The sequence below is a fragment of the Corvus moneduloides genome, chromosome 11 (genome assembly GCF_009650955.1).
Source record: "Corvus moneduloides isolate bCorMon1 chromosome 11, bCorMon1.pri, whole genome shotgun sequence".
Taxonomy (NCBI): domain Eukaryota; kingdom Metazoa; phylum Chordata; class Aves; order Passeriformes; family Corvidae; genus Corvus; species Corvus moneduloides.
In genome coordinates this window covers 19,836,132-19,862,794 of record NC_045486.1, presented here as the reverse complement: position 1 = coordinate 19,862,794, position 26,663 = coordinate 19,836,132, and the positions used below count along the sequence as shown (strand labels likewise).

The 26,663-nt window shown below is 41.3% G+C and overlaps 1 protein-coding gene across 4 annotated transcripts in view; it reads right to left on the bottom strand.

Annotated features, from left to right (window-relative positions):
- Positions 1-26,663, bottom strand: part of PPARG (peroxisome proliferator activated receptor gamma) — a 58,205-nt gene that overhangs the window by 19,284 nt on the left and 12,258 nt on the right. For all 4 annotated transcript variants that reach the window (XM_032120980.1, XM_032120979.1, XM_032120981.1 and 1 more), the window contains exons 2-4: positions 6,913-7,140; positions 5,049-5,218; positions 3,522-3,660 (exon numbers count right to left, since the gene is read on the bottom strand). In XM_032120980.1, coding sequence (XP_031976871.1) covers positions 3,522-3,660; positions 5,049-5,218; positions 6,913-7,132 — 529 coding nt within the window. In that variant the 5' untranslated portion in view covers positions 7,133-7,140. The remainder of the gene's footprint in view (positions 1-3,521; positions 3,661-5,048; positions 5,219-6,912; positions 7,141-26,663) is intronic.

Genomic DNA, 26,663 nt, shown 5'->3' with positions numbered 1-26,663 from the left:
CTGTAAAAGGCAGTATATATGCAAAAAATCGTAGTCATGTTAGACAGTATCTCCATTGTAAGCCCCCCCTACAGTCTCCCTTTCCTAATCCCACCTTTCCCTTTTACCCTATGTCCTATTACCCCCAGTGTATTCCCAATCCGTTTTTTCATCCATGGTTTCCCTCACAAAACCATGCTTTTGCCAATTGTTTCCCCAAAAATCCCTTTCCAATGCCGAGTGGGGGAGGAAAAGGGGGAGGGAAGAAGTTAAACCCTCTCCTGCCTCAGTTTCCCCACAAAGCATGCTCAGAGAATTCTGTCTCCCTTCTGTCAGCCCTAAGATGTTCCAGAGAATCTGTTTGGACATTTAAAGACTCAGGAGGGTGGCTTGTTTTGTTCTGAAACTGTTCTTGTTATGTTTATCCAGTTGTTTTCATTCTCCTTTTATTAAAATAAAACGGGTGAGGTGTTGGGGTCCCTCCCCTGCCGTGTAGCCCTGGGAGAGGGGCCCTGAGGGCACAGACACGGGGTTTCCCTGCCCCTGCTCAGCCTCGTTCCCATGGGTTGGTTTGTGTTCCCTGCGCGGGCAGAAGGACCCTTGGTCCCGTGACTGGAACAGTTCCTCGGCAGAGCTCCGGCCATGCGGCTGGAGAAATAAACATCTCTGAAACAGCTAGCAAGAATCTGTCTGTCCATATATATTTCCTTTCCACGGGACTCCTGGTTTGATATATGCGTGTTGCAGTATCCCCACTGCAACAATTGGGCAAGTGGGATTTTGGATGAGAGGAGAAGAAGGGGCTGATGATGACACTTAGAAAGGTTAGGCTGGGAAAAGGAGAGCCTGGGAAGGGGATCAGTAGGGGCGGGAAGGGCGGGGAAAAGCCTGGGGGGTGGTGGAAGAGCTCTGGAAACCTGGCTGGCTGCTGGTGCTGAGAAGGTGGAAGGGGTTCAGGTGGCAGCTTCTTCCCCAGTAATCCCAGACTCTGCAAGTTTGGGCAGCAGCCTGCAGCTGGAATGTGGGATCTCTCCCTTTCCTTCGGCAGTTCTTCCTTTCCCTTGCCTTTGCAGGATTCTCCAAATGTCAGGAGCAGAAAGCCAACAGTGAATGCAGTCAGTCACTACATGCTGCATCCTATCCTTTGGCTTCCTGTGGAAAAACTACAATATTTATCCTCACCCCAGATTTTACTGCTTGGAGAAGTTAAATATAAAAAAGATGATTGTTTATAGACTGTCCTGTAGGACACCACTCTTCTGATGGTCAGGATAATTTCTGAGCATGAAGGAGACTTCAAGCAGCCCATAAATACAGTTTCTTACATTAGAAAACACAGGGTAAAGCTGGGGTGGATACCTGTCTGACTTTACTGGAGCCACATGCCCAGATTGAGCAATCCCCTGCTCCTGGCACTGATGATAAAGACATATTGCCATGTGTTCCCTTCTTTCCATTACAGTAGCTGGGGTAATACAAGCAGGACTTTTAGCAGCAGAGAACAAAATAAATGACATTTTCAAACCAAAAGAACCAGGCTTCTCCTCAGTGGCGCTTCAGAACCCAATCTGCACAACTCAGGGTTAAACCCAGAGCAGCACTGTGGCTAGGGAAGGAAAGGAAAACAATATTCCAAGCATGAGAACACCACTGTCTTTTTTAACCTTTAGCCAAGTGGTATGTAGCATTTATACGTGAAAAAATGTGGCTGTAGCTGCTGAGTGTCTCCTTGCAGTCCCCCTTTTGTCCTGATCATTTTGCAATAATACATCTACACAAGGCCAGGCACAGACTGGAACCCTCAGGCACAAATAACCCACATTCTGCTTCAAAGCATTTAACATTCAGATAATTTCCCTGCCCGAGTGGCTGAAGTGTAATCTGTAGATGTAACATAAAAATGTGTCTCAGTGTCATTGAGCACATCCAGTGTTGCATTTCTTTATGCTTCTGGGCCCTCAAAGGTGAAATTCAGCTCTTTTTAAAAATCTGTCTATAAATGATGAAGGAATGAGGGTGTTTTGTGCAATGCAATGTAACCAGAGCGGGCAAAAAGAAAAAAGGCAGTGTAGAAGGCAATACTTGAATAGAAACACTGACTTCTTGTTGGGAGAACTCCTGGTTGGAGCAAAGGAAAATGTTCCTTGGAGCCCTGGGGCAAACGGCTTTGCCCTTTTCCTGCCTGCCCCTGACTCCCATAACCTTGTTGGTGCCACAGCTTCTGCCTGAGCAGTGGCTGAAGAGGGACAAACGGCAGGTGAAATGATAATTTTAAAGCTGTTCTATATGTTACAGGCCAGAGAGAATGGTCTGGGCCATCTCCTTCCTGATGGAGCTGCCCGTGGATCCCACTGACACAACTGGGAGCTGTGTTGCCAGGCCAGGGGAGACTCTGGCACACACCCTGAAAATAATAATAATAAACCCTCCTGGATTACTATAAAAATACCCACAGTAGCATTTCAAAATTAGATTTATTTTTAAGTGTTACTGTTGCATCCCAGGAATTTGAAAACCATATTTTCTATTAGCAAAACATTTCCCATACCAATTTACATTCAGTGCATGTGTTAACTTTGCAAACCACAGTCCAGCTTTCCTCTTGGGGACAGCACACTCATTTTTTATACTGAAAATAATGAAAGTTCTAAAAAAACCACAGAGAAATTATTTTCCCAGTCATGTTTGCAATTCTTTACCCTTAGAATTACATAAGTCTCTATGTTATGACATTTAATTCCTGTTTTTACTCAGCTTTGCCAAAGCAAGGCAACAAAGAATCTTCATTATGTCTTTCTGTCCAAACATTCATAAGTATTTCCACATGAATTGCTCTGTTAATTTTAAAGTTCAGAGGGACTTTCTTCTGAATGCTGTGCGAGAGAGCAGCACTGTGATATTCTTCCTGCCATTACTTATGGTAAAGAAGGCAACCCCAGATGTGGGTGTTCTAGGAAGGAGGAGGATAGAGATTTTTAGAAGTGTACAATTTGGGCCAATTAATTTCAAACACGTTGTGTTTTAGTGTGAGAAGTGCTAACTCAGTCATACTAACAGCCCTTGGTAAGTGACCTATGCAGCAAATTCAAGTTGCTGTTATTCACAAAGCTTCAGCACATTCTCTAACCCAGCCTTCATAATTATGTTTTTGGCTTTCAGGAAAGGCATCTTGAGCTCCAGCAGGCAAAAAAAAAGGGTCTGGTCAGAAAATAAGATGATGAAGTGAAAAATAGCAATTACAGAGGGAATATTATTCAGGAGGAGCTACCAACGAGCAGGAATGACGGAGATTAAACCGACTCATGTGTTACATTTTGTATTACAGCCAGCAAATCTCCACCTCTCTGGTTTTCATGTTACAGCAATCTCCAGTCACAGAGAGGCTCCTAAAGTCAGGGCAATCTCTCTGACGTGGATTTCTAAACTGCCTGCTGTAAAGAAACTGAAGACTGTGGGCATTTGAGCACATTCAGTGACTGTGTTGCTGTTCCACGTTCTTTTTCAGCTGAACCATTACTGATTTCAACTCTACGTGCACTTACCATTATGTGACATTCCAACAGCGAGGCACTTCTGGAACCTGCAGTACTGACATTTATTCCTGCTTTTCTTGTGGATCCGGCAGTTTAGATCACATCTGTCATAAATTAGCTTTAACCTGATTGTTCTTCGAAAAAAGCCCTGGAGAAAACAGAAAAATATGGAAAAGGATGCAAGAAACTGGCAGTGCCATCCTGGCCCTGCTCCACCCATCCAGGGCACCTCTCTGTGCCCACCCTGACCCGGATCAGAGGGATTCCCAAAGGAAGCAAAGCTCCTGGGACCACCCTCTCTGCTCCTGTTCTGCTCTTATCAATTGTTTCCAACTCCCTTTGATAAAGGGGTAAAATTCTCAAAAAGCTGGAGAAGCTTTAGGGAATCGGTGGGGTTTAAAGGATATTTGGGATGTAAGGTGAGTGCACAACTCCAAAGGAAGCGAAACTCCGTTTGTGCCACTGCTCATGGGACAATTATTATGAACCAAACACGACATTTTCAAAATTTAAAGTTCACTATCAACGTAGAAAATTTGTTGTTAACCATGACAAACCAAAAATTCTGCCAACAGCAGTTCCAACTCTAGTAAATGAAAAAGGCTGTAGGTTATTTCTCTTTTTACAGTTTAAAGATGCTTTTTCGGGTCAGTCATAATCAATTATTAAAGCTTGTATGGAGTTATCACCATTTTTTCCTTGTAAAAATGATTTTTTTCCTCACAGGGAATAATAACAGGAAAAGCATAACGCCACCTTTTATTTATATAAGTAACTGTAATTTGAGGAATCTACTTCATACTTATTGCTTTATGTGTGTTCCTAATTCACTGCTGGGTTAAGCTCTGGATTGGTTCTTTCCTTTAAGTTATTTTCCTCAAGATATTGCAAATGGAGAAGATGGGAATTTCACATTAAACTCTAATGATTTTCTTTGAACTCAATGAATTATTAATAATTTAATTCTCTGACATTTCTTCTCTCATTCTTGAGGACTGCAATGTTTACACCATTCATTTGTCCTTTAACATGTTATGAGCACTAAATATCACTGAGATTAAAAAGTCAGGGAAGCTTTAAAGCAGAAATCCACATTCTTAATACCATTAGACTTCTCTGTAGTCACCCAAAATGTATAAATTGGGTAAAGAAACTCGAATCAAGCAGAATAACAGAGCCTGAGTTTTAAATTGCTCAGAGCCTTGGAGCTGGGCATGAGTTTGCTCTTGCTGCGTTCTAAGAATTCAGATTTTTCTACACATGACCTCCAAGACAGCAGGAACGAAATATGCTTGCATGATTGAAAGAAGGAGAAAAAATGCACAAAAAATTGGGAGTAGATCAATAACACCAACAAGAAAAAAGCAAGCTACACTTTAAAAAACTCCCGCTTATTAAGTCATAAATTACACGCGGGAAAAATTTACACAAAGACCTGAAACTTTTACTGTTTTGTTTTGGTTTTTTTTTCCCAAAAAAAAGCACAAAGGGGGGATTTTTTACCAAGTGATTATTTAGATGAAAACAGCATCTTACCTTGCAGCCCTCACAGGCATGCACCCCGTAGTGGAAGCCAGAGGCCTTGTCCCCGCACACGCGGCACTCGATGGCCATCAGCGAGCTGGACGACTCCTCGTGAGGTTTGTTGTACAACTGAACCTTCTCTGAGAAATAGGGAGGGGAAGGAGGCTCCATTTTGATGGCACCTGTGCACAGAGAAGAGTTCAATGATGAACTCCAAGGAAATACATGGAGGAAGCAGCAAGGAACGATCACAAGGCATCCCAGTCAAGTTGGGATGGGATTCCCAGGTCTGCTCCACGGCAAAGCCAGCAGCAGACAAAGGCTGCAAAGGGATGGGAGCTGGAAGCTGCACTTCACTGGCTGGAAAAGCTGGAAGGGGGCAGATTCTGATGGAGAAATTGTATTACAGATCCAGCTTTCAGCTCTGTAGTGTGGAATGGTTTGAAGATGGATATTAAAAATTAATGTATGGAGAACTCAGGCTTTACTCTATCTTTAAAGTGTTGAAAAACTCCTACATGGAGATGGGCTGGAGTGACTAATCTGGCTTAAAAAATATTCAAGTGTCTAATAGAGCTATATATGGAATAATATATTATTCAATTATATATATATATGTGTGATAAAATAATATTGGATATTTCAAGAAACTCAGCTCTCTCCTGGGGACAACTGTTCAACCTGGGATGAAGATTAGAGATAAATTTGCTCTTCTGAAAGTTTCTAATTAAGAGAGCAATTTCTAATACTGAATGAGCTCAAACAAGTAAATATGATGTCTTTGAATCAATCATCACTGGCCATAGAAGAAGCTGAAATTTGATAGTTACATTACATCAGGAATGATGAAACAGACGGAGTATTAAAAAAGGTATTTTTATTTTTCCAGATTGGCTACACTATACAAACTAGAAAGATTTATTCCTAAATAAACTGGGAAGAAATTATCTAAGTAAAGATGAGGAGGATTTATGCCATCTAAACTCTACTGCACTCTTTAAAACTACTTGGCACTAAAATGTTATGAATATTTCTAATTAAACAAAAGAAAAATAAATTACTAGCTGGAAAAAATGTCCATTCCTTTATTACAGTAGTAATGCAGAGATACACGGCACCTGCTTCACTGTACAACCAAAATTTAACACCACAGTTTTCCCAGCAAGAATTCCCTGAAAGAACTCCTGTACAGATTACTACAAATAAAAGTGATGTCAGATCTAAGCAGAAGTGGATCCTTAAAAGAGTTCCAGGCACAGCAACCTCACATTCCTACTCTGAGCAGGAATGCAGTAACAATTTATTTAGGAATAGGTCACTTCCTTTCTTAAAAGGAGGATTTAGTGTAATTTTTTCAGTGTAAGGGGTGAAAGAGCAGCATGTTTCATAGCAAGTAAATAATCCAGGAGCAGTGATAGGAGTTGTAACAATGCTGTGACTCAGGGGCAGCCAATATTTCTACACCATCGGCTTCTTAGGCTGTTTGGAATTTAAAGGCTGCACATATTAATAATTAATATGCTCTGTATGCTGGGCATTCCTGAACATCCAGGGGATTTATTCTGCATGGTGTGCACTGAGCTTCAAAGGACAAGCTGCTCACAAGGTACAGGAATAGGAGACAATGGAGGGCTCCATGTGCCTAATAAAGTGTAATTCTGGGTACTTTATGATGCCTTTCCTAAACCCCAGCTGCTGCTCTGGAAGGGGGAAGGTCTGCTATGGGTATTCTCTCTTTTCTGCCTGCCCTGCAAGGACATCTCTGCCGACACAGGAGATCTGAATTCCTCTAAATCCATTTGCTGCTAGCACATGTGCCAGGGGATGGAGGAAGCGTGGACATGAAGGAGATGCTTCAAAAAAAGGAAAAGCTTACTTTGGCAGTCCTGGAGCTTGATATCATATTTATAATCCAGGCCTGACTGATCACTTCTGGCAAGAGGAAGATCTTCATAGTGCGGTGAGGAAATGCTCGAGAAGTCAACAGTGGTGAAGGGCTTGATGTCAAAGGAATGTGTGTGATCATCCATGGCTGACAGATCCACGGGGCTAATTCCAAAATTCATGGGCCAAAACGGCATTTCTGTGTCAACCATTGTAATCCCTGCAAACAACAACAAGAAAGAGACATTTCAAAAGGAGTTTTTATCTCCAGTGTGCTCAGGCTCAAGCTGAGGTCCAAGTGTGCCACGGCCAGAGGGCTGAGAGGCAAACTTTAACTGCATCTCTTCATAGCATGCATATGAATAAAATTAGAGGTCTTCCAGAAATAATTCTCAGTTTTGTGAATTCTAATCATCATTCTTCCCAAGTGCCTGAAAATCTCAAGGATTTTTATATTAAGGAAAAACCCCAAAGTAGCTGGTATTAAATAGTGGTGGTTTTCCTCCAAATAACCAGAAATATTTGAAATCTTTGCTCATTCGAGTTTGCCAAAAGTTTAACCCCAGTCTTAAACCCAAGGATCAAGGAAATGTAAATTATGACTCTTCAAATTCCATATATATTGATGCAAATCTTGAAAGCAGTAAACAAATAGGAAACTTAAATCTGCAAAAATCTTCTGCAAATTGAGTGAATTTAGATTGAGAGATGAAATGTTTTTCCAAGTCCTCTTCTGACCAATAGCTGAACCAAAATCCTTAATTTAGACATATTTCAACTATGAAAAAGTTTGTAAGTTACAGCAAGTGCAAAGACTGTTTTATAAGCAGGGTCTGTGTTTAATTTTCCACTATTTATAAAAAGAACATTCTAACCTAAAAATAGAAGAGATGTTTCAAAACTAAAATAGCTTGGTCACTTTGGCTGTTTAATGTGGACTTTAGACCCAATCAAGTAAGTGGCCTTTAACCTCTAGATAACAGAAACTTTGATTTGATCTGCTTTGAATCAAAACTACTCTGTCACACTGCCAGACGTGCTGTTGAAAAAGGAAGATATTGGAACAGAGGTGCTCCAGAATTTGGAGCTCATCCCATGTTTTGACAGGTAAGTGAAGCTGTGCCTGCGCTTCCCTTCAGCTCTGCTCAAGTGCCAGTGGCTAGAAATGGTTGCACTCTGCTTTCCCTCAGGAATGTCACCATCATTCTTCCCCTTTTTAGGACTCCCAGAACAACCCTTCAGTTCTTCTGCCTTGAATGTTGACAACAAAGGTTGCAAGGGATCTTTTTAATTCTTAAATTTGAGATGAGAGATTCTCACTGCAGTGGGAACAAAGTGGTGCTGCTGCATCCCAGCCACCCCCCTGTCCCACTGGATGGGGTATTAAGGATGTTACCCTGTCATCCTCTACATGGAAACACCAGGATTCCTAATTGCCACAAGTGACAGTTCTCTGGGGAAAACACATGACAGCTTGTCAGAGTACCTTGGTGTTGTGTGCTGTCTTCCAAATGGTCAAGTTTCAAGTCCAGTGCTCAAATCATGAGCACTGCCCAGGCTCCCCAGGGAACGGGCACGGCCCCGAGGCTGCCAGAGCTCCAGGAGCCTTTGGACAGCGCTGCCAGGGATGCCCAGGGTGGGGTTGCTGGGGTGTCTATGCAGGGCCAGGGGCTGGACTCTGACGCTTGAAGGTCCCTTCCAGCTCAGGAGATTCTCTGATTCTATGAATTTTTCTGTGAGCACGAAGTGCAAATCCCTGGCATCAACACTGGGAGCTGTCTCCCCAAAACAGATTTCCAAACGAAGCAATAAACCACAACAGGCTCCTTCTGAAGAGCCCATTGCTGGTAATGACCACACACATGTTTAAACTAATAAAAAATCAAGAGACATCTAACATTTAATTGGTTTATATCCCCTTAGGCAAGTGCCATCAAGGGTTCTACTGGAGCTCTGCCTAAAGGGTGAGGAGGAAGGATGGCCACAGGCACATTCCCAGTCACAGCCCAGGTTCATCCCGGGGAATTCCCAGGACTCACACACTCAGGGGCACCCACGAGGTTGCTGTGTGGACAAGGAATAACTGCAGGAAACCAAATCATCACAGGGCAGGAGGACCTACCCCCAGAGCTGCCCTTGCACAGACACCTCCCTGCTCTGCAGAAGCACCCAGAGAGGCTTCAGTACCTGCTTAAAGGCAAGGACAAGCTCGGGTCACTCACTGAGTAGAGATGAACTCAGTCACCTGCCGCTGATCTCACTGGAAAATTAACAGTTTTCTTGCATCCTCCATCAAACCTCTGAAAAATATTCTCACAATCTCAAGGCCTTATCACTCACTTTGTCCTTTCAAGTTCAAAGGCTTCAGTTTGCAAACCCGTGAGCTGAACAGCAAGTTACAGCTGAGCTGGATTTCACTTCACACTCAGTCCATGGCTGGGATGTTCTGGAGAGGTCGATGATGTAGAACATGAGGGATTCTGTGAAACTCTTGTGTTGTTACAGGCCAGTGTGTGTGCATGAACTTCCCTATGTAGATATCTTACAGCTTGGAAAGCCTCAGATAAGCAGGTGAGTCCAGAGGTCTGGCTCGGCATGCACAAGCTCCAAAATCTAGGAGGCTGTAGTAATTCCTTATCAGAAATCTTGTTTCCCAGTCAGCACAGCCAAATCACTTCAGCAAAGTCTACCAAAAAAAGCTGCAGTGGTTTCATGGTAAAAGTATTTCTAGCCTAGAACTGTGATGGTTTAGATTTTTATTATGTTTTAGAAGAAACAAAAGAAAATGAAGTAATTAAAGAGTAACCTGCTGTTTAAAGCATCACTGAATAGAAGGGATCTGGTTTCACACATGCTGCTTCTTCCCTACTAATTGTTTTCTTCTGCATGTCTATCCGAATCACACACATGCTCTATGTGCTGAGAGCAGAGGAAATACAAATGCCAAGATTACACTGAAGAGAAAACCCAGGGAATTGTGGCTGCACCTATCAGCTACTGCAGGTCACAGAGCAATTCTGCTTTATCCTGCTCGTATTTCTGCCGTGAGGCAATAAAAGCTGGAGCCAGCAGCCATTTACAAATCTTTAGTCAAAAGCCTATCAACTCCACCCCTTCCAGAGGTTAACATCCCATGACTCGTTAGATCCCAGAGTAATATTGTTCATAACCACTTCTGAATGATGAGAATGTCCAGGTTTGCTCAGGTTCTGGGTATCAAACACAAAGCATTTCATTACAGTTTTAAAGTTCCAATTGTGACTTAGGCAAATTATGGATATCTTGTTCAATTTAACAAAATTTTCCAATGAATTTCAATTTTCAGATGAGTTCATATTAGAAATACTAAAATGAAGGAAACATTTTCCATGCTAGTTTTACTCTTGCACTATTCAAAACCAAAATGTGAAGACTGTTCCTATGTTTAATGGTTATTTTACAAATACTTCTATTTTGCACGTAGCTTCACTTGATTTTTGCTGTGTACTTTGTCTGTTTTTCTCCCCAGGAAAGAGGAATGACAACATTTCCCTCTGGGAAAAAAAAAAACCCAAAAACCAAACCCAACTAATTGTAGTCTTCTCATGTCTTTAAAAGAACTGAAAACCAGCAACCAGGATTAAAAAAATCCAATAGACAAGTCCAAGGAACAGATTAAAGACTGCTTCCATAACACTCACAGATGCTTTTGTGGCACCCAGGTAGCAGATCTGTAAGTTTTTATCTGATCTAGAAGATTTTCCTGTGCAAAAATGGTTCTCAGCCAGCAAGAGGCTGTGCAGAACAGCAGCAGAGATGCTATTCACAGAGTCAGATGGAGGAGCTCTGACATTTCATCCTCCAAAAGAGCAGGAGTGAAGGAGATAATGCTGCTGAGATAACATTTAATACTGAGATATGGAGCTGGCTGTTCCAAGTGCCTTCTCTCTGTTTAATCTCCTGCAGAACTGCTCAGGGTTATGTGCAAGGGACCAAAGGCACTGAACTCTTCTGGCACAGCCACCCTTGGTTGTTGTGCTGCTGATAGGCAGGAATCTCATCTCATTCATCACTTCATCCCCTAACTGATCTGCTTTCCAGTTCCTCAGACAGATATTCCCTGCGCTTTTCCTACTAGGAAAACATAAAATATAACATAGGAGATTACCAAGGTATGGAAAACATCCTGGATCATGAGCTGCTCTTTACCATAAACACTACCTGTGCTCAGGTAACCTGAAGGGCCTGTTGTGCTGCATTCTAGACACGCTCTTTCCAGACAAAACTACCAAAATATGACCCTGCAGGTATTTAATGAAGCAAGCAGAACATCCCAGCCTCGCAGGAGTTACAGAAAATCAGAAGGAAAAAACAAATAGATAAAGCCTCTCAGCTTTGAAACATTATTAAAATCAAGGCAGGTATAATGACATGACACGAACAGGTATAAATATAGATACATGATCTAAATAATGCTGTGGTTTTTTCTTAATGAAAACGAATTCCATGGAATAGTTTGGATTTCCTCTCATGTATAAATGTGCTGGAGTTTGTCAAGTAAACTCATATGCAATTCCTGCAGAACTTAGTGTGACCTTTGCCAATTAATTTCATTAAGGCAGCTCAGGCCCTCTGTGAAATAACATCCTAGGTAAGTTGGTTAAGATCACACAGTCATTCTCAGCTTTTAGGAAGAATTTAGAGATAGTGAGGGGGCAGCTTGATATCCCCATATTCAATTTATTTATCTATTTGGAAGAACAACAAAACATTTTATGTGTGCCTTGCAAAAACACATCTCCCCTAAGTGATGGCAGCACATCCACTGAGTTAGAGACCTTCCCTGATCTTTTAGAGGAGAAGGCTGCAGAAGGACTACAAAGAGAGCAGCCAGTGTTGTGATAACCCACTTGCATTCCCCTTCCAATAACTCAGTTCTCTCATTGCCTCTGACACAGAAATTCTGTGTGGCAATGGTCAGGCAGCTCAAGCCAGCATTTTACCAGTGCTGCTCTCAGGTCCCAGACGTGAGGCACAGGGGCTGGGGATCCACTGCCTTCAGAGAGGGATTAGCTGATGGCCCTGGAAGGTGGAGCTGGGCTTCAGTTCTAGTGAGACTGGGAAAAATGGCATCACCTTGTCCTGTTCACTGAAATTCAGGTTATTGAGAGAAAATCACATCTTACTGCATTTGCTTTTTCCTGGCCAAAAAAAAAAAAAAAAAAGCAGGTTTTTTGTCTCACTTCTCTGTTTGTCCAGTGAAAGAAAGTTATCTTCATCCCCTCCATTCTCTGTGTTATCAATAAAACATCTCTCCTCTCCAGCAGGTGTGGGATTACTCCACAGATTTTTAGTATTCCTGGTTATGCCAGAGTACCTTGGAACTCTAAGCTTTAAATCTTTAGGAGATACCTTCCTCAATAATGAAAATTACATATTTTTCACTAATAGCAACTGTCATTATAATGGACTTTATCCAACAGACAACACTTGCATAACAAAGAGATGATTTTCTTTTGGATAAACCAAACGATGTGAATTTTTTTGTATCTCAAACAATGACTCAAAGCTGTTGCCCACTGCTGTTTCACACCTTCCCGGCCGGCAGATTCCTGATATTCCCCCCGTTTCCCGGCACAGGACCCGAACCTCTCTGTGTCCTGTTGCTGCAGAGTCAGCAGAGGGAGCACAACATAACTAAAAAAACCCCTCTTTCCAAGAACTCTGCTGGCACAGCCAGTGATGCTCCTAAACAAACAAACAAGAAAAAAAAGGACAGACAAAGAGCCTGGGTGGCTGATGCCCCCAATTCTGTGTTTGACAAAATCAGTACTCTGCCAACTGCAGCAGGAAAAGCAAAGTAACAGCAAAAAACCCTATAGAGCCTTGCTTTAGAAGTTCCATGACAGAACTTCTATTGTTTAGAAGGAGAGATATAAAGATTTCTTTTTCTTTTTATCCTTGCACACACTCAAAACATTGTTAGGATTCAGGGCAGAAAATGTTTCAGTGATGTGCTGATGAACAAACACACTGAACAACAATATCGGTAGGATGAAAACAGTTATCCAAAGCAGGCATTTCCCAAACAAGTGACACATTAGAAACCCCTACGGATGTGGGAAAAGGGTCCAGCCAATGGATAGAGTAAGTATTGATAAATTTTTGTTGTGAATTCAAAGTGGTTTTGAAGCCTCAGTGTTGCCTTTCAGCACTTCTGGGACTGTGTTGGGGATGGACAAGAGCACCTCTGCAGCCAGCCTGGAGCCAGGCACTCTCCTGGGGGCACCACTGCCTCACCAGACCTGGTCATTTTCTTTTCAAGCATGAATTTATCAAAAACATTTACTGGAATGAAAATTGACCTCACTACAGAGCAGAAGAACGAAATTTTAATGGATTTGTTTCAATTAAAGAACTCGAAACTAAAGTTCCCTGCATGTTAATCTAGCTGTGAGAACAAAAAAAGTACCCAGTATCTCTAGGAAATGTTGAGTGTCAAAATCAGCTCCACAATAAAGTGACTTAGTGAAAACATGAGTTCACAAACGACTGATAATGGCAACTTTTAACACAGACGACTTTAAAAGCACTGCTGACTCCAAGCACATCAAGGCAAGAGATTACATTTTCTATTATTTTCCTCAGGTCCAGCTCTGAGGCCATCTGAAAATGGCCCAAAAATTACCATGTCCACCTGACAACACCAAAAAGATGCCAGGTAGAGAAGGCACTTTGGAAAGGATAGAGTAAAGGCTCTGTATAACACGAGTGGAGTGGCTCTGGCCCAAACGGATTTGTCAGCCTTTGAGCAGAGAGAGGGGCTTGTCCCAGCAGGGCAGCCAGGGCACACCTCAAGGGTTAATCACTGAGTAGGAGGGGTAGGAGCTTAGGAAAGGCTCCTCTTCCACCCACTCTCCCAACCTGCAGAACCAGCACAGGGCCCAAATTCTGAGAGCAAAAGGAAAAGCAGCGACCTGGGGCCGAGTGGAATGTTCAAGGTGTGACAGCAAACCCAGAAACACCCTCAAACACTGCTGGGAGATGCCCATTTCTGTCTCATCTCCCAGTCTGACCAGGGCTGAAAGCTGGTTGGCCCAGAAATCCCAGTGCAAGGGCCATTTGCAAGAGCCCAGTGACAGCCACAGCCTTCAAAAAGCCAAATGAAAGGTAAAGGGGGAGGCAACCCATTCATCCTCTCAGCAAGGCTGCACAGTAAAACACCAGGAGAAACTGTATAAATCCAAACACTTGGAAAGACCAAAAAAAAGCAACTCATAAATCAGTAGGAAATGTATTTTATTCCTATAGCTGAATTATAACTACAAGCTGTGCTCACTAAAAGCACAGTCCATAAAATTTACCACAATGTTTAAGAGGTAGTTGTTAATAGAAACAAGGAAGGAAAGCCCATTCAGGGAATAATAGAGCTGTTTAGTGTTAAATATATTTTCTATTCGATGGAATTCACACAAAATGGCCTGAGTTATTTAGAACAGCAACGTTTTATACCCTTGCAGCAACATAAACCCTTGTAAATATAATTGCAAATGAGAAACAAGTTCAAAAATGCCACAGGCTACTCAGATACGCTACAAATTCTACCGTCCTATTTTAATTTGTTAATGTAGGCTCTGTTGCATTCTGATACTGGATAGAAATCCATGAAACTTCAGGGTACAAAGGAAACTGATTGCAAGGCTGTGCTCAAGTAGCTTAAATAGAAATTGAGAACATTGGACGATGGGAAATGTCTATATAAGAAATATTGATTTATAATCCGAAAAACTCACGGGTGGGTAGGTCAGATTTAAAAGGAACAGCACTTCAAAATCATGGAGAGCTTAACTACAAATTGCTGGAAGTGACAGTGTTGGGCTCCTGGTGGTAAAAGTCTGCCTACAAAAGAAATAGAAGTGTTGTGCTGCAGTCACAGCAGTGGCAGAACACTGACCTGAGGAGATCCCTTCTGCTCTGTTAAATCAGATTCAGAGTTTGTGGGAAATGATCCTCAAACTGCTTTTAGAAACCCCTGAGCAGAAAAACTGCACTTTCCTAGTTGCAGTCATGCTTTGTGAGGCACCATGTACTGAAACTAAAAGTAACCCTGATGAAAGACTTCTCTTCCAATGCCTTTTGTTCGAAAATGTCTTAAAAATCCCTCCCACTCTTCAAAATAGAAATGATTGTTATTTCGTTTCTTTGAACAGAAAAAAAAAAAAAATACACCTCCAGAAGCATGAAAATCTGAAAAATAAGGTATCATCTGGTTGGTAATATAAAATCAGAATACACCTCTGTAGGATTCTAATGGGCAAAGACCATAAAGTGGCATTTACAATGTGCCTCCTTGCCTCAGTGGAACTGAGCTGTGGCTCCTGTTGGTTTTGAGGGATTTGAGGAAAGCAGAAACAAACAGCACATCCCTGACTTGTGCTGGCAGTATTGTAAAACTATCTCATTATATAAAATGTAGGCGTTGCTCTCTATGAATCATTGTGATTTAAAATAAGATCCTGATAGACAGGCAATGAATCACATCGGATTTTGTAATCAGCAAGGGCTGACTTCTTGGGAGAGCCCTTTGCCCCCTTTGGCAAACAGTGGAGGGGAAGGTCTGCTCCAGCCATGGAGGTGCCTCCCGAGGCTGAAGGAAGTCATTGATTCTAAAATATCCCCAAAAACGCTGTGTGGGACACAAGATAGCAGAGCTTTGTCAACTGGAACAACACCACACAATTCAGTTGATAAGAGTGTTCACATTCTCAGGCCTGTGCTTGGCTCCAAGTCTCAACATACTTTAATAATTGGCATGTATTTATACTGGGCAGGCTTTGTATTGCTGGGTCTAGTGAAAGTTTTACCAACTACAAGACATCCATATAATTCCAAAATACCGTGTTTGCCATTAAAAGTATTTTAAGGGCAAATGAGCCATTCAGAAGTTTCATCTGCACGACTTGTGACTGTTCTTTCAGATGTCAAACCTACTTTGAAGTCAACAGAAAGTTTTCCAGCTTCGACAGAAATGCAGTGGTTGGGTCAAAGTTAAGCCAAACACTCATTTTGAACATTACATCCCTGCTAATGGCATTGAAACACCTTCCTCAAGTTAAGCACTTTTAAAACTCAGTTTTTGGCGAAGAAAGGGCTACTTTAGCTAAGATATATTATTAAATTACATCTCATACACATCTATGCACACAGATAATGTACGTCATGATACAGACCCGTAAGAAACTGGGGTCTCATAAAATGCCCTATTTCCTGTGTAAAATGACTGTTTCAGGGACAATGCTGTGCCAGAGTTAATAAAATAAACTCCCAGCACCACAAAGCCCCAGTGGCACTGTCAGCCAGGAGCCTGCTGATGTTTCAGTAGGTAACAGCTCTGTCTGAAGCCTTCAAGCACGGCACAAAAACATTTAGTGAGTTTATCCCGTGCTCACACGTGGTGTGTTATATGAAAATTTGCCAGTTCCTCTGTGGCTCCCTAAGCCTGTGTGAGATTATCCAGGATTTCAGGTAGTGTGGCAGAGCACACAGCAAACATGTGTAAGCACCACAGCTATTTACAGGACAATCTCCTGCTCCACTGCTTATCTGGTTTCATTAGGTCATTATCACCGTGTCTCTTAATGCTGTTGAATATATTAATAATAGACTCCATTCTTTGGAAATGGTGCTTAGCCAGTAATTAACAGCTGAGGTATCAATTTAGTACGAAGTTTTAAACAGTTGTACTCCATTATGGAATTCAGAGTACAAAGTCTGTCTTTGCTTTTGAAATGTTAAAAACTTTAGTAGTAAATGTTAGATGGTATGTGCACGATACCCAGTTAATCTTCTTCTTCTAAAACACTGTAGGTGCAATAAATTCGATACCAACCCTGAAGAATTTTTGTAATAATAATAATAACCACATGGAGTTTTCTCAATCCACTTCGTAGTAGTAGGGAATTTAGGGATGCACAGTACTGTTGGGAAGAAGCCTGGGATTTTTTTCTCTCCTCAGACTCTGTCATGTCAGTGCTTTTCAATGTTCACAAGACAGTAAACTTCAGTATTGTTTCCAAGAGATGAGATAATAAGGCACACAACTGGACTAGGGTAAAATACACTCATTAATATCCTAAATGCAGTTCTCTGCCATGGCAGAATACTGAATACTCCCACAGGAAGAGGAGGAGGAGGAAAATATGCCATATGAATTTAAACTCATTCCTTGAATTAAATCCCACTTTTAAAGTTTTTCCTGGCAGTCAAACACACTGCAAATAATCCATAAAAATGCTTTCTCCTATTGGGATGAGTCGTTTCCACCACGAAGCTGTCATCTTCCAAACACTAAAAATGTAAAACAAGGCTGGATGGAGGGCCCACATGATTTGACCGAGTCCTGGTTTTTGGCAAAATATTTTAATCTGTTGGACAATCACCAAGTTGTAAAAGTTAAAAAGCACCATGTTGCAAAACTCATTCATTAACGTAGACGTGCTGAGCATTATTTCTGCATTAAATACAGAGCTCTCAGTGGAACAGCAAGCACCCCTTCCTGTATAGAAACAGATATAATTTCTGATACGTGCCACTATAAGATAATGCTCTTTGTGCCTGGACAGCCATTGTGATGGCAAGATAATTCAAGCACACCAAAGCCTGAGAAAGCAGATAAACAGCACCAAAGAGGGCTGAACATTCACCACTCTCCTCTTTCAGCTGCCCCCCAGATTCATCAGATTTTGTGGGGAATGCAGTTATTTACACACAGTTATTGAAGGGTGCTTTCATTAGGGGCTGAAACTCTTCTAGCAGACCTTCCTCAGCTTGGAGGGGAACCAGGAGTGACATCCCAACATAATTCTGACAAGACAAACACCAGGCAAAGTAAAGCAGACCCCCAAAAGTGATTATCTCCAGCAGCAGGTTTTCTACCCTACACTAAGAGTACCCACCTAAGAAATGTAGTAATAAAGACACATGAACTTTTGTACACCTATCATCTGTTGCACAAATGTATCTCTTTCATCTTTTAAATAAGCAAAAAAAAAAAAAAAAATTAACCTTCTCAACTGTACGAACTGCAAAGCATCCAACCTGCTCAGCCACTTTTCAGCAAGAGAGCAATCCCTTGTCACCTGACTCCTGTACTTTTGACCCTCCAAAAAATTCCCAGCTGAAGCATGTTGACATGTTTTTACATGTGATTCAATAATGATTGCTCTCAATAGTGTTGGATACTTATCACACCTTTAGATCAATGTTCTTGGCCTCTCATGTGCTCCATCTTTCTAAATATTAATTTTTCCGTGGAGCTTTCAAACCACCCCGTCAAGGTGACTTCAGGCTGGGAGCGTGGGCTCAGGGCACGGGGAGGGTGAGCTGTTGTAACTGCAATTGCAACACTCTGAGAAGTATTTAATGAACACCAGGAAATTAACGTGGAGCTGTGCTCCGAATTTAAGTTACCTTGAACAGTTTCATTTTGAGTCTCTTGTTGGACTACAAGCTTCGAGAGAATCTTCCCCATTCTTGTCTTTTTGGGGTCAGCATAAAGTACAACATTAAGTAACGTTGTGCTCGGTGTTTTATTTCAGAAAAAAAAAAATAGGTGGGAAGTTTCTGAAGGAAATTTAGCACTGAAAATTATTTTTATAAATATTAATTTGAAAGCCTGTGTTTGACTAAAGAATAGCAAACTGGGAGAAAGAATACTAAAGCATCCACTATAAAAATTCAGCACTAAGTTAGCACCAATGTACCTCCTTTTGTGTTATTGTATGTCCTACTTGCAGCAAAAAATCGAGGAATTTCATTAGGATTTTTCTGGTTTACATACCTAAAAAAGCTTTGTGCAAACTGGTACTTAAAACTATAGTAACTACTGAGAAGAGGAAAAAAAAAAAAAATCCAAACAGCCTCAGATCCAGCACCCAGGGTCTGAGTTACTGTGAAATAATGATACCAGAAAGCCCCAGAACAGAACTGCTTTATCTGGAGCTCTAAACTAAATGAAATGGGTTAATATTTTAAGTTTATGGGCCAACAGCTTCCCTACCAAACTCTAAGTAGTCTTGGATGTCACTTTATACATTGGGCAAATCAAACTCTTTTCAGTTATGTCGTTTTCCTTCTGCCATCTGACACTGATAACTCAACTCCCCCTACCACTCTAAAGAAAGTACCAGAAGCCACGACTCAGATAAGGGATATCAGCACAACTTCAGGTGATAACTAAAGAAGGGGACTCACTCAGCTGTTACACAAAGTCATTGAATGCTCCTGCCACCCACCCCTCACAGTTTGCTGAGAAAAGGCCCCCCCATCACAGCACAGAATTTGATGGAAATATTTAATTCTTTTCCAAATGTACTTTTCAAGGGGGAAAAAAAAAAACCCCAATATACCATTCCCTTAAGAACACAGAAGTAACTTACTGAAAACACAATGGGTAAGTGCTGTCTGAACCTGAACTAAAAGATGAATATTCCCCCTGCAGCCCTTTTATAACAATAAAAAAGACAAAATATTTGTGGGGAAAGAACACGATTTCATCTTTTATTTAATTTCAAAATCATTAATGCACTTCAAAAAGAACTTAAATATAACCTGCATAATGATACATTAATGTGAAATTCTACAAAGTCCTGACTTTGTTACAGTTTCAAAAACCTACTGTATTTTCTAATAAGATATCTGGCATGGTTTGGATTTTTTAATGTGTCTGAAAACTAAAAGGTAGAAATTTCTTTGATCTCATTTTCTGTTGGGTAATTCTTTCTCTGTGTTACTAATAGCCTAAGAATATCACTGATATGACCTGGTCCTACTTTTGTCAACCTGCCTATTTCGAAATCAATTTTTTTCCAACTCCCCCACTGAAATTGCCTTGCTTTGCTCACGAAGGAACAAACATTTTTACCTGCCAAGGTGTGGAAAACGATTCCACACTTGTGAGCTGCCTGTCACTCCTGTGAGTGTCCCTCATCCCCAAAGCAGGCTCTGTTTGTATTCCAACAAACTCCTGTGTCTGCCAATAAACAGCACTCCATGGCTTTGCCACCGTTCTTTGCCTCTGAGGCAAACCAAACCTTTCAAAGACGTGTGTGTGTTTTGTTCTTCTGTTTGTAATATTGGTGCTCTCCAACCCAGAGTGCCAGCACGGGGCAAGTGCCAGCCCTGGCACACGCTGTGACACTCACAGGGCCCGTGGCCCTGCCCCAATCACTCTGCTGGAGGAAGATGGAAACTGGCCCTGCTATTTTTGACAAGAAATGTTCAAGAGTTAAAGTGACATCATTGGAGGACACAGGCGGAAAGCGGAGGATCCACAGCTAAGAACGGTTTAGGAGAAAGCTATTTATGTATAATTTCACAATTCTGCTATTTTTAACGGCTCACCCTAACCAGTCATTTTTGTAGATTTGTTTCCAGCTTGAAGGAATCTACCAATGCTTGACTGAATGATTAAAACCCTGCACTTTGCATTTGGCACAGAAATATTGTGGAGAGAGTGGAGTGTCTATCAGAAAATCCCAGTGTGCCCCAGCCACCTCTGCTCCTATGGATTTGGAATCCTCTGAAACTCTGTGTATGAGATGACAACTGTCCCTAGAGATCCCAGTTCGTGGAAACTCACCTGCTTTCATTAAAAAGCTGAACTGCCATCCCATTCCCGTCTTTGACAGCATTTGCTGCTTTCACTTGAGGAGAAAAGTGTATAATCAAGTTCTAACAGTGTTTCAAAAAGATTAATAATTATAAGGTTATGCAACATTAACAATAGTGGTACCAGCAAAGCAGCTGTGTTAAATTTTAACAGCATTAAAAAGAGGGGAAGAAAGAGATTTTGAGAAAATTTCAGTTCCCTTCTCTGTCATGTGTTCTTGTCATCGTCTTGGTTTTTGCTATATTTAAAACGCTGTAGGAATTTCTTCTGCAAGTAATCTAAGAGGGCAGCTAACAGCAAATCTTTCAGTTTCATGTTGTGATAAATGTAAGGATGCACCAGAATTCAAGCCCAAAATGTAAATACTAACATTGATAACATTGACAGCTAATTTCTTGCCTTTTTTTTTTTTTAACAACATTTATGGAATAAGTTATTATACTGAAAAACATATTAATCAACTTCCTGAGAAGTGCTACTTTGAATAATTATGTGTAACTATATTTCTTTAATCTAAACACATGTGCCATTCTCACACACAAACCACAAATCACATGCTGCAATTTTGCCCAGAGACTCTGGGATACTTGATAACTGGATTGGTTTATTTTTAAATCAGCAATTTATCTTCAATTGGGCCAGAATACCAACAGTTCAGCTTGCAATAAATGGTTACTGTCATACCCTGCTTTTCTTTTAAGGAGATTCCTTTTCTAGCCAAGCAAGTTTGGTGTGAGGAACTAAAAGTCTTTGCTGTGACTTCTTGTAACCCCTCAAGCAGGCGTGTGAACAGCTAAACATGTGGCTCTGATGTGGACTGAGGGTAAGCTTTTGGCACTTTTTACTCTTCTCAGTTTTCTTTCATTGCTCAAAAAATACCAATAGCTGCAAATTTCTGTTGGCTGATGGTTGATCTCTTTAAAGATCCAGCTGTATTTGAAAAGAACCATGTTAAAGTACTACTGAGAGTATCACCAAAAAGTAAATTCTGAAGGGACATCTGGATTCCATCCAGTGCAGAGCAGTGTAACAGAACACTGAATATCAGGGTGAGACACTCCTGAAGCAAAACTGCCCCTGAAGCCTTTGGGATCACCTCTAATCCCCAAGATCAGAAGGGGTCTCCAGCAGCTGAGTGCTTCCCACACCTACCCCTTCCTGTCCTCTGTGTAACAAAGGTGTGAGCAGCTGGTTTAAACCTCATCCCTACGCTCTGCACAAACTAAGGGATTATTCTGCAGCAGCTTAGGTGACCCTTCACCAACAATGATGTGCTTGGTGTAGAGGGACATGACTAGGATGGAAATAAGCACAACTATGATCTAATTCCATTCCACCCACCCAGACTGGCAGGGCTGGTGAATTTAGAGCCTGGTTTTGGTCTCTCACCTTCACTTTCTCCGACCAATACAGCATCACAAAATAGGCTAAACATTAGACTATTTGTAAAGCAGGCTCTGGTTTTTGCTGGGCTCCAAGAAGTCAGCATTAACCTCATGGCACACCTTCCCAACACAAGGGATGGGCTGCCCAAACCTCTGTGGCATGGTGTGTAAAAATAATACAATTAGACAATCAAATTCTGATTTCCGAACTGTTTCAGGCAGAATCTTGTACTGGACTTGGTTAATTTTGGAACTATGGATTATTTCTTACAGCGCTGCATGTATATGGCCACTGAGCCAGACAAGATAATTTGGAGACAAATATGAGCTCCTTTGAAATTGGCTGTAAATCCCATCAGTTCACTTAATTTACCTTTCACAGGACAGCAATGGCAGCATCTGTTTTTAACAGGAATGCTGGACCTCTTGGTCAATACATGACCACACCAAACCCAAAATCTCCACCAACACAGACATACAGACCATGCAGGAACCAAACTGAACCTCCTCCTTCCTCAAACAATCTGGGGGAATCACTGCTCCATAATCTGAGATTGGGGAAAAAGTGCAAACTATTGATCCTGAGACCACAACAACACATCAAGTGGGCAGTTAAAAACTTCCTCCCAAGATCTACATCTCAATGAAAGCAGAGAGAGTTGCCAATTCCATTCTGTGTGTCAGCTCCCCTGGATTATCAATGGGCCATATGCTGTGAATCACATGGCTCAGCCGGATCCTGCATCTTGCCAGTTGTATCTTGCTTTTACTATTAGTTCTGGGATGTTAAAACCACTATTGTAAGCAGTTCAAAAATACATGTCGGAAAATTGTTAATGCCCTAGTCACACAATGTCATTTTGAAGCTCCCTGGGAATTTAGATTTGCACAGCTTATTAGGATATGACCTTTCCCTTGATTTTTTTATTTTAAGATCAAGTTAAGATGAAATTTCCCCAGAGGGAGTTGCTGTGTTTCCTTCACAGATAAGGCAAAGAGCAATGGCAGCTCCACACAGAGACAACTTTCATACGTTTCTGCAGCACGGACATCCAGAGCATTCCTCGAGGCTGAGAGGGAATTAACAAAAAAAACCCCCAGCAACACAACAAAGGTATTTCCCTGAATCTTTCACCTTTTTTTTTCCCCTCAGTGTCATCTGTGAGGAGTTTTAGGGCCTGTGGACTCTTGCATTCAGAGCACCAGGGCACGAGATAACGGCTTGTCTCTGGAATACATTCCTACTCCTTTGTGGAATATCTACCTCTCCAGCACTCCTTTTTCCTCTTCACAATATAGATTTTTGTCTCAGAAATTCATGCACTTCCCTTGGATTTCATGGACCTGATCTAAAAGCAGGAGGTTGAAAAATTAATTCTCAAAATTAGTGCTATGGGCTGATTACAAGCTACCGGGCACAGTGGTTAAATACTTATATATAATAAACACTTTTAATAGTTTAAGACAGGGGAACTCCAACACTTCTTAGTCTGTTTTGCCTCTTTGTCAATGAAACCAACAAAGAGAATTAGTTAAAAAATTAGAAATTGAATGATGTTGCTTATATTTTAAAATTTTCAAATGGTCAAGATGGTAAGAACCAACAACTGTTAATAAGTTTTTATTTAGGAGAGAATAATATTCTCACTAAAAGTGAAAACAGTTGGTCAATAAAGAGATGACCAAAAAGAATTACGTATTTTGCTTTTTGGCCATTCAGGGTGAAAGTTTTATGCATTAAACCTTTGCTATGCAAACAACATTTTTTCTCAGCTACAGATACCAAAAGAAGAAAAGGAAGTGATGATGAAATAAAGCGAATTACTTTTTGTGTAAGTTTTCATATAAATAGTCTGGCTTAGTAGTTGGGGTGGGCACTGTGCACAGAACATTCATACAACCCTGCCACAGTAAAGAGGGTGTTTGGAGGTCATGGCAATGACACAGCCAACAAAACCATACGAAGATTCAAAGGAACCTTAAATCAGCCCCGCCGACTTTACAAGTTTCCTCGTCTGCAGCTCTCCAGGAGCGATGCCCAGCCTGCTGGAACTCCACCAGCACACAGAACGAGTCCTTTGCACTTCCCTGCATCAGCTGTGAGCAGGGGGATCTCCCCACGAGTGAAATTTGCATTTCCAGCAGCAGCCCTTCCTCCTTCCGTGGCTGACAAGAGGTACGGGTTTGCTGCTCCCACAGCAGGTAGCAGACAGCCTTCACACGGTGTCAGGCTCTAGGCAGGAGCTGATGTGCAATTGATCCCGGCCTAATCTGTCTCTCCTGGGCAAGTACAAAGTCATTATCTGCATCACCAGTCCAAGACCTCTATGACACTTAGGTATCCAACAAGAGAGTAAATAAATCCCCAGCGATAGCATTCGCTGCCTATCGCTGGGAGCAGCCTGGTGTCACACGGGCTGAACTTTCCTGCAAATAAATCCACCACGACTCTAGAAAATGGAAAGAATACAGAAGGAAAAAATGGCCAGCTGAGCACTCTGAACTTACAGGAAGGGATCTGGTGGATAATATAATTTCTAGTACAGCAGGGTATCAGCAGTGTTTGAAGAGTGATTCAACAGACATTGAGTATCTTTTTTACTGTGGTGACACAGAGCCAGTGCAGATGCATAGTGTAAGCACTAAAAGTTTATTTACAGAGGGCAGGACTGAACATTTCATGTGAACACATTCAGGCCATGATAAAGAGCTTTGTCTCCCATTAGTAATTTAAAGAATTGTGATTTGGTACTCCCAACACACCTATAATTGAATTCCTCAGTCATAAAATCACTGGTGCCAAACAAGTCCTGGTATCTTTTATCAAGCCTCTTTTTTCTTGTCATTTGTTAACATAATTCTTATGGAGCTTTTCTTCTTTTTATAGATACATTTGCTTTAGTTATAAATTAACCCTGGAATTTACTCTCCCAGAGGCCACAAACTGCTTTTTTATTATTCTCTTGGAAAAGTTTCAGGCTCTATGAATTGATGATTTGAAACAATTTTTGAGTAACAGCTCAGATGCAGAGGAAGGAAATTCAAGAGATTGACAAAGCAGTTGAGACTAAACTGGAAATGTTTAGATGCCTTTCTGGGCCTTCTGCTCTGGAAACCCCGATTAATTTACCAAAAGGGAACGTGCTTCCCTGTGGGATTTCTGGTGCTTCCAGTTCCCTGTAGTAAGATACTCACATACAGCCTCATTCTGAAATGAGGAACTTCCTAAGAAGTCCCATATTTCAGTGGCTCCAGAAGCTGGCCAGCACATCCCAAAGGTATGCGGAATACTCCAAATTTCGGAACGTGTTATAAACCACCAATATTTGTTTAACAGATTGATTCAAATATTGCCCATTAAAAAATAATTTTTCAGTTGATAATGTGATTGTAAAAAACAAAGCTTATAATATCTTCACTGGTTCCTATCGTGTCTTTGTTGGGCTGTTTCTCTTCATCCCAAGGGCTTTGGAAAGCCTTGGCTGTTTTCAGCCAGAACTGACTCCAAATGTAGAGGAGTTTGAACACAAAGGGCTGAAATCGTTGCTGCTGCCACCACTGAAAGAGCAACAGTTTGTGCTCAACTTGTAAAAAAAAAATATATCAAAAAATCCAGATGGAGAATTCCAAAAAGACATATCCATAGGAAATTAAGGGAATCGGTTCTACTGTTCAAAGAGCTATTTGTGTAAGAACAGAATGACACTTTTTAACAGCCACAACAATTCCCACATTATTTCCTTTATTTGTCTGTGTTAGTCTTACTACAAACCACTTAAATTGGAAAATTTAGATTTGATAGTAACACACCAGATATCCATTTTTATGGCTTAATTCCCATTTTAGCGAAGGTTTTCCAAGGTGGAGAAAATTTGAAAAATATGCCTTAAAGGTTCAGAAAACAGGAAAAGATCTTGGAGAACTTTGCATTTCTGGATTACTCTTCCAGTTTAGAATGGCTGTGGTTGTGCTGCTGCCTCACCACACGTAACAAGGTGATGACTTCACAGGATCCCAGGATGGTTTGGGTTGGAGGGGACCTCAAAAATCATCCAGTCCCACCCCAGCCATGGGCAGGGACACCTTCCACTGTCCCAGGTAGATCCAATTCTCATCCAGCCTGGCCTTGGGCACTGCCAGGGATCCAGGGGCAGCCACAGCTGCTCTGGGCACCCTGTGCCAGGGCCTGCCCACCCTCATAATTATGAATTTCTCTCTAATACCCAATCTAAACACACCCTCTTTCAGTTTAGCCAGATTGAGGTGGTTAAAAATGACATAGTTTTGTTTTTAAGAAATTCCGTTAAAAATTACTCTTTAATTAAGAATAGCAAAAGGGCTTGAGGAGCCCTGGGGTATTTTTCCCATATAAATAAATGCTTTCCCCATCTCTAGTTTCCCATATTCAAGGCAATGCCCTTACAAAGGTAAACAGAGCTTCCTCCTCTCTATGCTGTTTCTGAGATTGCCAGTCAATTATGTGAAGTTAAAATATTAAAATTTTCATCTGAAATTGTGCTTTGAGTCTCTGAATTGCCATATTTTTATTAGTCAGTGTCTCATTCTTTTGAAAAATCTTGTAACTTAATGTGTATTTCTTCGTGAATGCTTCACCTGTTTGACTACCTGTAAAAGGTTCTTGATGCATTTTTTTTGTCTCAAAAAACCATGATAATTTCTGCTCTTTAATTGAATCAATGATCACACAGA